At 35.8% G+C, this 14,407-nt stretch overlaps 1 protein-coding gene across 1 annotated transcript in view; it reads left to right on the forward strand.

The window, feature by feature from the left end:
- Nucleotides 1-14,407, forward strand: part of LOC150099128 (folliculin-interacting protein 2-like) — a 412,583-nt gene that overhangs the window by 160,833 nt on the left and 237,343 nt on the right. The window contains exon 8 of the mRNA XM_090404004.1: nucleotides 1,233-1,318. Within this exon, the coding sequence (XP_090260130.1) occupies nucleotides 1,233-1,318 (86 nt within the window). The remainder of the gene's footprint in view (nucleotides 1-1,232; nucleotides 1,319-14,407) is intronic.

Raw genomic sequence — 14,407 nt, forward strand, 5'->3', positions numbered from 1 at the left:
ATAGTTAATTATTAAAACTTATGGAATGAAAGGTATGTGAGAATAATCAAGGAAATGTATAAGGGAAGTAAAGGTTGTGTTATTACACAGTATACAACATCGGAATGGTTTTAGATAAGATCTAGTGTAAGGTAGGCTGCATACTGTCTGGTTTATTGTTTAATATGTTCATTGATTAGATTATGAGAAAAATTACAGATACAAGAAGAGAAATTAAATGGAATCCTATGTCAGAGATCTAGATTATGCTGATGGCATAATTTTAATATTATTAAAATACAGCAATATACAAAAAAAAACCAGAAGACTTGTATAAAAGCTGAAATGGTTGGTCTTAAAATAAATATGACTAAAGCAAAAGTTCTTAAAGTAAATAGCAAATGCAATGCCACAAAGAAATCAAAATTAATCAGCATGCTGTAGAAAAAGTTAAGAATTCTACATACTTGGGAGCAAATGTAGATACTGAAGATAGAACTGACAGGGATATAATGCAAAGACTGACAAAAGTTAATGCTACTTTCAGAAAGCCAAATAATGTATAGAAATCTTCAAAACATCATAATAAAACCAAAATAAAGATCTTCAATAGGATTGTCAAGGTCATATTATGACATGGAAGCTGACCAAAAAACAGGAAACTAAATTAAATAGTTTCCAGACAAAATGTCAGCATAAAATCTAAAAATATTTTGGCCTCAGTGTATAACAAATGATCACTTATATAAGCTGACTGAGCAAAAAATCATCACCAGTGAAATAAAATGTGGATGGAAATAAATTGGACACATGCTGAGAATTGATAGCAGAAGATTCCTATAGTGGCTTTGACATGTATCCCAGAAGGAAAATGGAAAAGCCTAAATTAACTTGGCAGAGAATGACAGAAAAAGGAAAGAACAATGGCATGCTTGAAGAGCTGAAGAGAAGCTGAACTGGTGGCTCAGGACAAAGATATCTGGAAAAAATGGATCTCGGCCTTATGTACCATGAGGCATGAAGAAGATATATAAGTAAATTAGGTATTCTCTAAGTAGCTTGTTTTGTAATTTTGGACACCAGAATTTTTTTGCAATGAAGACAGAATTGTTCGTGCTTATATAATTTTTTATTATATAAAGAATAGTGTAGGTTTGTTTAATTTCTTATCCATTTTGATTTAGCATTTATTAGTTTATGTATATATATATATATATAACAGTGCTCTATACCCTTACTTTTTTTTTTTGCAGTCTAGGAACAATGGCCACAGGATAATAAAATTGGGTTTAAGTGCTGTTATATCTTTGAATAATAATAATAATAATAAAGAAGAAAGGCAAGTTCACTTTCGCTTTTTTTTTCATTATCATGTACTTAAGAAGGTCATGCTGAAAAGTGATTTTTTTCTAAATTTATTATTTTTATTTTTAGCAAATTCACATTCAGTCAATTCTCACTATAGCAGCGTCATAGGGACCACAGAAAATACTTCATTATAGCAGATAGTTGACTATAGTGAATTTCTTTTAGCATTGCATTGTGCCTATAGGTCTCTCTTAGGACTTCTCAGTAATTTGTTATAGTGATATTTGCTATGGTGAGAGGTGATTGCAATAAGTGAACTAAACTGCACTTGTTTTAGATTTTCCAGCTTTAGTATAAAGTTTCATGCTGCCACTAGAGATATTTGAATTATATCTCTAATTAAAATGGTATAATGTAAGGAGATACTGTCACTTCCGATGAAACAGTGTTTCATGATTAAGTTTACAGAATCCTACTGTAAATATCTTTCAATTTACTATGATATTATTATTTATTTATAATTATTTTTTTTTGTATGTTGATCTGCACCAATTGTAATATTCTATGATTTAATTTTCCTATCTTATTCTCTTTCCTTATGTCTACTTTACTTTTACTCGTTTAAATCTTTCTGTTAAGTTCTCTTTGCCTTTTTCTATCTTAAGCCCCCGCTTGTAATCCTTTATACTACTACCTACAAGTGTTGGTGCTGTTAGTAAAAGACCTCTAGAATATACAATTCACAGATACAGTGTTAACTATTTCCCATGCGATATAATTCAGGGAAAGTTTATTTTATTTTTTTTTGACTGTGCCACTTTGAATTAAAGTTATGGCACAGGAAGAATAGTTATACCACTTATAGAATAGTAAACTTTTAAGAATAATACCTTAAATAGTCGGCCGTGGCAATTTCTCTAAGTTTAGGCATGCAGGTTCAATATTTTTATGAGACAGTGCATTGGCAAGATCAGGCAAGCTATTAACAAAACAAACATGTTTATTCATTCTAAGACAAATTATTTACAAAATTCAAACAGCACATATCACGTTTCTGGTTCTAACTAAGACAACAAGAGCACAATGGAGGCAATACAATCATGCGTCTAATTCTCCACACGATCATTTAAGCATTTTCGCTCAAGCCTTAAGACAAAGACATTAAAAATACACACAAATTTTCAGACACTTGGATAGAATTTAATATACTTTAACTTCACTCACATTATAAACAGAAAAATGCAAAACTTAAACCACATTCAATTTTTGCATTACACAACATTAGCAAATCTTAGATCTCTACATTCTACTATTCACATTCAACTTGAAGTACGGCTTTCCGACCTCTCTAGTACTATGCTAATAATTATCAGAACCAACGTGAGTCCCTTGAACTTTATAATCATCTAGGATATTACTTAAAACATTCTACTTACAATCTTTGCCAGTTCATTACACAGTCCTAGATCCTTAAGGCTTACGGGCATGCTTCTTCCAAAAATAAAATTTCCGATCAAGCACTAGGTTACAGCAGCGATAATTCAGCATACATATAGATCATCGAAGAGTCATATGGTAGGACATCTTGAAAGGATCGTCTCTGCTGCTATCGAATTTCCCATCTTCGTCAGAACTGCTGCTCGCGAAATGCAACTCTCCCTGTCCTCGGAAAAGGCTTGGCACAGGAATAAAACTTCGAAACAAGAGCCCCTTGGTCCCTCAATCTCTGCCTTTTTATATCACTCTCCCAACCTTGGCCCTTCTTCAAATTAAGTCCCCCTGATTTACTGGAGGGTTTTTCTGTCACCCATGGTATCGTTGGGTTTTGGTGGGAAACTCATAATCCGGTGACCTTCATGATTGTCGCTAGCCCTAGGTCTATTTGCCTAATCCTGTCTGAGCTTAATTTATGTTACAATTCTAGTGGTTCTTATTTAAATATTCTAACAATTTGTTACAGTAAAGTGAGTTATACCTTATTTTAATTATAAGTATTTTATGTAATTTAATTGCCCATGTAAAATCGACATAGAAAAAAAATATTTCTATTTTTATTCTATACAGGATTTTACACTACCTATTGACATTCATCAGCAAGTAAAGTTGTTTATGGAAATGAATGTGTATACATAAGTACTGCTTGATGCTTGGTTATATGTGATAATATTGCAAACTGTAGTATTGCTTTCCAGAATGTAAATTGTATTATGCATTCAGATTTATGTCTAGAGGTAGTATCACAACCACTTCATAAAATTACACTGTAATGGTGCAAAAACTGAAGACATGAATTAGACGAATTCATCCTTACAGTAGCTTTTGTTTCAAGATAGCAGTGGCACTCCCCCCCCCCCCCCCACACAGAAATTGGTTGCTTTAGTTTCATCATCTTAGTTTTTTCATATTACTTACAAACTGAAAAGCATTTGACAGGACAGCACTAAAGATGATTTTTCTACTAATGCTGGTGTTCTTCAGATCCATTATATCATCACCTCCTCTTCACACTATCCTTAAACCTTATCTGTAGTTTTACTGATGATCACATTCATCTCAAGCAAGAGACCAGATCTCTCTTCTTGTACTAACATTTTTTTCTGGCCCTTTTTCTGGTACAAACCTATTACATCTGTAGTTTCCTCAGCATCCACATTTTCTCCTCAAAATGTTACTTTTCATCTGTGCAGCTACTAACTCTGTATAACTCTGAAATCCACTCAACCTTAGAATACTGTTCTTCCATTTATTGTACCAAAAACCTTTTTAAAAATTCTTCATGTCTACTAAAAGAGGGCAGTTTGTCTAATTGGCAATCTCTCTCTCTCTCTCTCTCTAATAAATTCACAGTCTCACAGACAACTAGTTTTTGTATTGTTCTTTTCTACTGATACTTCTATGATTCTGCTTAGCAGAAATGGCATCCATCATACTCTGCATTTCTGTTAAACCTAAAATAATACAATCTGCAGCTGTCCAACATTCATTTGCACTTCGCTTGCTAACTCATCACATTTGCTGCTCGAACTCATCTTTCATGCCATTTATCTCAACAGCTTCTTTTTCTCTTAATCCTTACCTACACAGCATCCATGTAAGTTGTTATAAGTCCTGAAACCTAATGTGTGGGAGCAATATTAATACACACTATTTCCAAAAGTGTCTGGACAGCAACTGTTTGTATTTCCCGTCACTACAGTGATGTGAGGTTGGGCCTCCTTTTGCTGCTATTACAGCCATTACTTAGTGGAGAGGGTAGGCTCTCCACTAATTTCTGGTAAACTACTCCTAGAATTCATTTCCATTTCATATAACAACTGACGAGTGTTAGTAGTGTTCAAGAGGGTTCAGTTGGGGCTTTGAGCTGGCTAGTTTAGTTCTTCTACTCCATGTCATCAAATCACAGAGCTAGGGGCCCCTATTTTGTGAGCAGGTGTGTTATTATGTTATACAGGAAAGGGTCTATTCCAAACTGTTGCCACAGAATGGAATTGTCCAAAATGTCATAGTAGGCATCAGCATGTAAAGATCCAGACACAGAAACCACCCAGTTCAAACCAAGAAAAACAGTCCCAGACCATTATGCTACCACCTCCAAATTTCACAGTCAATACAAGACATTCCTGTAAATATTGTTCACCAGGCATCCGCCAGGTTCGGACACATCCATTGGATTGCCAGATCATGTACTGCAATTCATCACTCCACAGGGACTCTTCCATGGGGTCACAGTCCAATGACAGTGTTGTTTGCACCATTGCAGACAATGCTGGGCATTGCCAGGTGTAATTAAGGGCTTGTGAGCCATAGCATGACCATGAAACCAAAAGGCAAACACCTCCTGGAGAATAATTCTGTCACTGGCATCTGTTCCAGAGCTCATGCAGAAGTCCTTTGTGATGATTGCTCAGGGTGACTGATGATTTACTGTGACAACATGCTTGAGAGTTTGCCAGTCTAGATTTGTCAGTTCCTTTGACCTACCAGTTTGGGGGAGAGGCTTAATTAGTTAATTAAATTCGATGACTTGTACTATTGTACATTTTCTTATAGTCATTGCAAAGAATTTATGGAGACAAGAACATGAGTAATTAATTTATTTGTGTTGGAGTAATTAATTTGCTTATAATTATGAAAATAATACTCGCTGCTTCAACCTCTGTATCGAGATCATCATCAGGAAAACATACATATAATGCTACACAAAAGTAGGATAAATCTAAATGGTTTGTTAATCATTTACCTTAGCCTGACCTCTGGTGAAAAAAAAAAATAATAATAGTAACAATTAATTAATTAATTATACATAAATATAAATTAACAAAATAAAATAAATTTTTACACATATAAGTATAATAATATATGGATGGTTAAAAATAAACTACATTAAACACATCTCTACATTCCTCTTATATTAAGCTTTTCTTGTGTTGGGGTTCTGCCATAATGCACTGGATGCTATATAGGTTGCAGATGAGGTCCTCCAGATTCTTGAAATTACCAATCCATCATTCTTGTTTAGAATATTCTTATATTGTAAAACATATTTAAATATCTTTATATGATTTTTGTTTGCAAAAGTTAATGTAAGTTTAGTTTATTAAACTTGAAATAAAAGTTGTGTACAAATATTGTTATGTTCATAGTTATCTTTCTTTTAAGGTTACACGGTGATCAGCATTCATATTTATGAATTTAGGGACACAAAACACACGTGTTGAAAAGATTATTTTACTGATTAATAATAAAATAATAACTTTACGTTTCGACCCCTGTATTGAGGTCATCTTCAGAAGGATACTTTCAGAAGTATAAGAACAAGCTACATGCTGTTGCACTCTATACAAGTAAATTACATCTACGTTGTTAACTAATCTTTTTTCTTAGCCTGCCCTCTAGTGAAAAACAAAAAAATTAAATAAATAAAATAAAAACTCCAATAAACTCTGCTAAAGTCCTCACGTACTAGGATTCTTCCGGAATTATGCAGTTTATATTGTTATATTACGATTATCTTCTGGATTTGTACAGTACAGGTTGCTATTGAATGTTCAAGGGAGAAAAAAAATAAAAAATAAAAAAACACTTCACTAGGTCTTCTTGTATTGAGATTTTTCTTCGTGGTTGCTATGAAGGTTGTAGATGGGTCCTCCACATTCTTGGAATTGTTAGACCATCATTTTTATTCAGATTCGGATCATGTTTGAGCATTTCACATGCTTCCTTGAATTTCCGCTCAAACCAGGTTTTGGTGCAATGTAGGGACTTGATACCTTTCCAGTCAATTCTGTGGTATGTTTGGAGTACGTGGTCAGAAAGGCTGGTTTTTCCAAAATGGAGGTATTTTATGTGACGTTTGTGTTCATCCTTTCTGATTGGGATGGTTCGCCCTGTTTCCCCTATGTATGGTATGTTGCATGTGCAATCTATTTTGTAAACCCCTGGGTGGGCTAAGTGCGGCAGGGGATCCTTGGAAGAACTGAGTAGGTGTCTTAATTTTGTTGGGGGTTTAAAGGTGGTTTTGATGTTGTATATGTGTAGTGTTCTATTTTTTCTGAAATGCCTCTAACATAAGGTATAGCAATAGCATTCTTGAAATCTTTTTTGTTATTAGTGGTATCTTTGTGGAGGATCTTGTGAATGGTTTTTATACTGTATCCATTTTTTATAAAGGTATGTTTGATGATCTCATATTCATGGTTAAGAGCTTGTTCATTTGAACAAATGGTTTGAGCTCTGTGTTTAAGGGTGCTTATGACCCCTAGTTTTTGTGTTGGGTGGTGATAAGAAGTTTTGTGTATGTACTAGCCTGTGTGTGTAGGTTTGCAGTAAACTGAGAAGGAGAGACAGCCTGAAGGAAGAGACGTGTGACAAGTGTGTCTAGGAACGGAAGAGAGCTGTTTTTTTTTTTCAATTTCAATGGTGAATCGGATGAGTTTGTGTTGTTTGTTCAGGTAGCTAAGGAATGTATCTAGTGCTTGGCGGCCGTGGGGATAAATGGCGAAAATATCGTTGACGTATCTGAGCCAAATTTTGGGCTTTAGGCACGCCAATTCTAGAGCTCGTAGCTCAAAATCTTCCATATAAAAGTTTGCTATTGGGGGGGGGGGGTGGAGTGGTGAGCCCATGGCGGTACCCTCTTTTTGAAGGTAAAAATTGTTTTGCCACACGAAATATCCGGAGCAGAGTACGTGAGCAAAGAGGGCCGTGATGTCATGTGGAAATATGTTCTGTAAGAATAGGATAGTATCATTGATTGGGACATTGGTCCAAAGGGAAGTTATGTCAAAGCTGACTAATAGATCTTGGTCGTTGAGTGTAATATTTTTAATTTTGTTTATGAACTGTTGTTTGTTTTTTATGTAGAAAGGGGAATGACCAACCAATTCCTTGAGTGTGGCCACTAATTTTTTGGCTAAGTAGTAATTCGAACTGTCAATTCCTATCACAATTGGACGTAACGGTGTGTCTGTTTTGTATACTTTTGGCAGGCCATAAATTCTGGGAGCGCAGGCATACTCGGGACAATACAAACATCACATAAAATACCTCCATTTTGGAAAAACCGGCCTTTCTGACCATGCACTCCAAACATACCACAGAATTGACTGGAAAGGTACCAAGTGCCCACACCCACCAAAACCTGGTTTGAGCGGAAATTCAAGGAAGCATGTGAAATGCTCAAACACGATCCGAATCTGAATAAAAACGATGGTCTAACAATTCCAAGAATGTGGAGGACCCATCTACAACCTTCATAGCAACCACGAAGAAAAATCTCAATACAAGAAGACCTAGTGAAGTTTTTTTTTTTTTTTTTTTTTTTTTTTTACCTTGAACATTCAATAGCAACCTGTACTGTACAAATCCAGAAGATAATCGTAATATAACAATATAAACTGTATAATTCCAGAAGAATCCTAGTACGTGAGGACTTTAGCAGAGTTTATTGGAGTTTTTATTTTATTTTTGTTTATTTTATTTTATTTATTTATTTATTTATTTTTTTTTTTTTTTCACTAGAGGGCAGTCCTAGAAAAAAGATTAGTTAACAACATAGATGTAATTTACTTGTATAGAGTGCAACAGCATGTAGCTTGTTCTTATACTTCTGAATGTATCCTTCTGAAGATGACCTCAATACAGGGGTCAAAACATAAAGTTATTATTTTATTATTAATCAGTAAAATAATCTTTTCAACACATGTGTTTTGTGTCCCTAAATTCATAAATATGAATGCTGATCACCGTGTAACCTTAAAAGAAAGGGTCATCATAATCCACGGAGATGTGACAAACAAGTAGTGCAGCCTCTACGGTAAACTAAAGATACGTAGTTCCATGTTAATTAATCGACTGGCCTTTTTAAAACAATGTAGAGATAGCAACTTAATACCGAACTGCATTAAACTAAAGAAGAAATTTACATCAGCTAAAGCGCTCCGTATCTATGCCAGGCTAGAAAAAGCTTTGTTAAGAGAACAAATTCACGGGACACGAAAGAACTTAGCATCGACCCAAGCCAAAGTGTTACAACTGAAATTTGAACTATCCAGTTACGTTAATCAGGAAATTTGGAATATTCTAGACAGGATCACAGACGACTCGGCCAAGCACCTATTACTCAAAAACAAAGAACAATTAATAACAATGTTTCAAGCATTAAAACTACAGGAAAACACAAGACAATTACAACGCCATAATGGAAGGAGCAGCCAATCACCCAACAACATAGTTAGGAGCAACCAACCACCATCGGACCGCTGTCTGGTTATCAACCAATCGGATTACAACCTCACACAAGGTGAACTCTCGCTATTGGAGAAAGGTTTAAATTACACCATCGCTTTGAGGTCAGTAAATAAACTAGATATAATATCTGATATCGAAGAGGTTTAAGATCCCTCCCCACCAATGTAGCTGACAAAATACGGATGGAAACTGCCTGTTTACTAAATTCAACCAAAAAATTAAGCAGCAACCTAAACAAAGCGGATAAACTGGCCCTCAAATTCCTAAAAAATAACCGTGACTTTATTATCACTAAAGCCGATAAAGGGAACACCACTGTTGTTTTAAATCGGACAACCTACATTGAAAAAATGAACCATTTGGTATTGGACCACAACACCTACCAAATGGTAAATTACAACGCCACGCAACGTAACAAAAAAGAATACTACTGAACTACTTAAATCAGTTAACATGTGGCTGGAAGAAACAATCAAAAAATTAATACCGCAGTATGCCAGCACGTCCAGAATTTATGGCCTGCCTAAAGTACACAAAACAGACACACCATTACATCCAATTGTGATAGGAATTGACAGTCCGAATTACTACTTAGCCAAAAAATTAGCGGCCACACTCAAGGAATTGGTTGGTCATTCCCCTTCCTACATAAAAAACAAACAACAATTCATAAACAAAATTAAAAATATTACACTCAACGACCAAGATCTATTAGTCAGCCTTGACATAACTTCCCTTTGGACCAATGTCCCAATCAATAATACTATCCTACTCTTACAGAACATATTTCCACACGACATCACGGCCCTCTTTGCTCACATACTCTGCTCCGGATATTTCGTGTGGCAAAACAATTTTTACCTTCAAAAAGAGGGTACTGCCATGGGCTCACCACTCCCCCCCCCCCAATAGCAAACTTTTATATGGAAGATTTTGAGCAACGAGCTCTAGAATGAGCATGCCTAAAGCCCAAAATTTGGCTCAGATATGTCGACGATATTTTCACCATTTGGCCCCACGGCCGCCAAGCACTAGATACATTCCTTAGCCACCTGAACAAACAACACAAACTCATCCCATTCACCATTGAAATCGAAAAAAACAGCTCTCTTCCGTTCCTAGACACACTTGTCACACGTCTTCCTTCAGGCTGTCTCTCCTTCTCAGTTTACTGCAAACCTACACACACACAGGCTAGTACATACACAAAACTTCTTATCACCACCCAACACAAAAACTAGAGGTCATAAGCACCCTTAAACACAGAGCTCAAACCATTTTTCAAATGAACAAGCTCTTAACCATGAATATGAGATCATCAAACATACCTTTATAAAAAATGGATACAGTATAAAAATCATTCACAAGATCCTCCACATAGATACCACTAATAACAAAAAAGATTTCGAGAATGCTATTGCTATACCTTATGTTAGAGGCATTTCAGAAAAAATAGAACACTACACAAATACAACATCAAAACCACCTTTAAACTCCCAACAAAATTAAGACACCTACTCAGTTCTTCCAAGGACCCCTGCCGCACTTAGCCCACCCAGGGGTTTACAAAATAGATTGCATATGTAACATACCATACATAGGGGAAACAGGGCGAACCATCCCAGTCAGAAAGGATGAACACAAACGTCACATAAAATACCTCCATTTTGGAAAAATCGGCCTTTCTGACCACGTACTCCAAACATACCACAGAATTGACTGGAAAAGTCAATTCTGTGGTATGTTTGGAGTACGTGCACCAAAACCTGGTTTGAGCGGAAATTCAAGGAAGCATGTGAAATGCTCAAACATGATCCGAATCTGAATAAAAATGATGGTCTAACAATTCCAAGAATGTGGAGGACCCATCTACAACCTTCATAGCAACCACGAAGAAAAATCTCAATACAAGAAGACCTAGTGAATTTTTTTTTTTTTTTTTTTTTTTTACCCTTGAACATTCAATAGCAACCTGTACTGTACAAATCCAGAAGATAATCGTAATATAACAATATAAACTGTATAATTCCAGAAGAATCCTAGTATGTGAGGACTTTAGCAGAGTTTATTGGAGTTTTTATTTTATTTTTGTTTATTTTATTTTATTTATTTATTTAATTTTTTTTTTTCACTAGAGGGCAGGCTAAGAAAAAAGATTAGTTAACAACGTAGATGTAATTTATTTGTATAGAGTACAACAGCATGTCGCTTGTTCTTATACTTTTGAATGTATCCTTCTGAAGATGACCTCAAACAGGGGTCAAAACATAAAGTTATTATTTTATTATTAATCAGTAAAATAATCTTTTCAACATGTGTGTTTTGTGTCCCTAAATTCATAAATATGAATGTTCATAGTTATATTTGTTACAACAGTATTCTACTGTAAGAAAAATATAGTAGCAGTATTTGTAGTTTCACTGTTGATGGGTGACTAGAAAGCCATTAAGCCTAACTGCACCTTATGGTTTAAGTCACCTATGAAATTCGTTTTTCCACTTTAGAAGCAGCAACAACAAGAATTGGCAAGACGTACATACTCTACATTGTTTGAATTAAAATACATGTATAAATTTTTTTATGCTGAGCCCCTCTTTACAGTGTAACTGTCTCAGTGGTGGAAGGGACTTTTCAGTGATGGTACTGGACCTTTTCATTCTTCCTCTTTTTTCTTTGCTTTTCTTTTCACATATTCTTCATTCTACTTTTCCTGACTCGTTTTTATTATCCTTTCTTCCAGACCAACCACCATCACGTGGATCTAACTCCCTGCCGACATGTTTGCCATAAACAGTTGGCTAGTGGACTTGCCTATGAGAGTTAACAGTGTTTGCAGTAAGTCTCCTACCTTGTTGTGGGGCAAGACTTAAGGCTTACTGTGATGCTGTATAGCATCCAGTGCATTACACTGCTGAGCATATTTTGGGATCCCTAAGTAAATCCCAACCAAGTACTGATACTATAGATATATCATAACATAAGTAAGAAACAAAAGACATATGATATGCACAAATGTGCCAGTATTTCTGATTATCCATGCAACTGGCCGGTAGGGGAAATGTCACCATTTTTTATTCAGAAGGGTTTAAACAAACTGGAAAGATCTCCCAAAACAGTCTAGAAACTGTTTTGGGAAATATTCTTGTGGAAACATCTAGTCAGCAACACTCAGAAAAATTACTAAAGGCAACATCAATGGGTGGAATACCAATTACGGAGACACCTCATAAAACAGTAAACTTTTCTAGAAGAGTGATATCAGTCATACCACCGGAATTATGGCATTGCAACATATATCAAGGATGATATAGAAAATGCTTCTGTCCTGACAATGAGATGTGATAACAATCCCCATCTTGTGAGTGTGAAAATTCACAACATAACAATAGTCAATGTCTATAAACCTCCTTTAACATCATGGTCTTCAGATGTGATACCTACTTATCTAAAATCACCAATCCATCCAACAGTATGGATTGGTGATTTTAATAGCCATCATGAAGAATGGAAGTACCGTGATAACAACGACTGCAGAACCACCCTCGTTCAATGGGCAGAAATAAATAATATACACCTTGTATTTGATGCCAAAGATAGAAACACCTTTAGATCATCAGCATGGCAAACAGAGTCTAATCCAGACTTATGTTTTGTTTCAATAAACACAGAACGGCAAACATTACCAGCAAAACGATATGTACTTTCTAACTTCTCGCACAGTCAACATCGACCGGTGTTACTGGAAATTAGTATGACACTACCTATGGCAAGATCCTTTCCACGACCGCGTTGGAATTTTAAAAAAGCAAATTGGAGAAATTTTGCGAACGAATTGGATAAATGTGTTCTGTGGATACCTGTTAGAGTTGCAGAGTACAAGAGATTTATAGGAGCAATCATATCAACTGTGAAAAAATATATCCCTAGAGGTTACAGAAAAGATTATGTCCCTGGGTGGAATGAAGAGAGTGGACATCTCTACAGAAAGTTCCTGAAAAGTGAAGATCCTGAAATAGCAGATGAATTACTACATAGCCTGAACTCATCTCTAAAAACAAAATGGATTGATACGGTTGAAAACCTTGACTTCAAACGATCAAGTAGAAAAGCTTGGAATCTTCTCCAACAACTATCCACAACTAATCTACCTAAAAGAAAAAGCACAATCATCTCCCCTGAGAAAATAGCTAATCAAATCGTTAATATGTCAAGAGCACCTAGGGACCGTGAACATACCAAGAAAGTTAAGAAAGACCTTAGAGCTTTAAAAATAAATGCCCCTGCTTTCTAACAATATGCCTCAATCTTCACTATAGATGAAGTAAAAGCTGTCATAAAAGATATCGAAGCAGGCAAGGCCCCAGGCTTCGACGGTGTCCATCCTGAATTTCTGATTAATAGCAGGCCAAATACTATAAAATGGCTCTGTGAATTCTTTTCTGATATATTATTGACTGGCCGACTACCTAGCCAGTTTAAGAAGTCCAAAATAGTTGCTATTCTTAAACCTGGAAAACTACCCCAGGAGGCAAAAAGTTACAGACCTATTGCTTTATTGAGTTGCACCTAAAAAATGTTAGAGCGCCTTCTGTACAACAGATTGTCCACACCAATTATGCAGCATGTCCCGATTGAGCAAGCTGGTTTTAGAGAAAAACATGGTTGCTGTGATCAAGTGCTCACTTTAACATCATACATAGAAGCTGGATTTCAGAAGCAAGAAAAAACATCAGCTGTCTTCTTGGACCTAACAGCAGCCTATGATACAGTATGGCGTGAAGGTCTTATATGCAAATTTCTTAGCATTGTCCCATGTAAATGGACTGCACACTTAATTTCCTCCATGCTCACTGAGCGTTTCTTTCAAGTTATATTAGGAAATAAAATGTCCCGACAACGAAAACTTAATAATGGTCTTCCACAAGGGTCAGTATTGGCACCCTTACTTTATAACCTATACACATATGACTTGCCTACTACCATCTCACGCAAGTTCTGTTATGCTGATGACACTGTAATTGCCATTCAACACAAAAACATGAGTCAGGCTGAAGACGTACTTACAAAAGATCTGAAAACTATAGGTGAATATTATAAAAAATGGAGGCTCCAGCTCAATCCAGACAAAACAGAAGTATCAAGCTTTCACCTTAATAATCACATGGCAGATGTTACTTTACATATCTTCTTTGAAGGATGTTTATTATGACACAATAAGTTTCCAAAGTACTTGGGCATTACCCTGGACCGCACGCTCTCTTACATGCAACACCTAACAAATGTTTCTGCTAAGTTAAGAACCCGTAACAACATAATACAAAAACTAATAGGCACGACATGGGGAGCAACAGCCGTTAATCTGCGGATTACT

Source organism: Typopeltis vanoorti, chromosome 14 (genome assembly GCF_054136105.1).
Source record: "Typopeltis vanoorti isolate ZY-2024b chromosome 14, IOZ_Tvanoo_1.0, whole genome shotgun sequence".
NCBI classification, from domain to species: domain Eukaryota; kingdom Metazoa; phylum Arthropoda; class Arachnida; order Uropygi; family Thelyphonidae; genus Typopeltis; species Typopeltis vanoorti.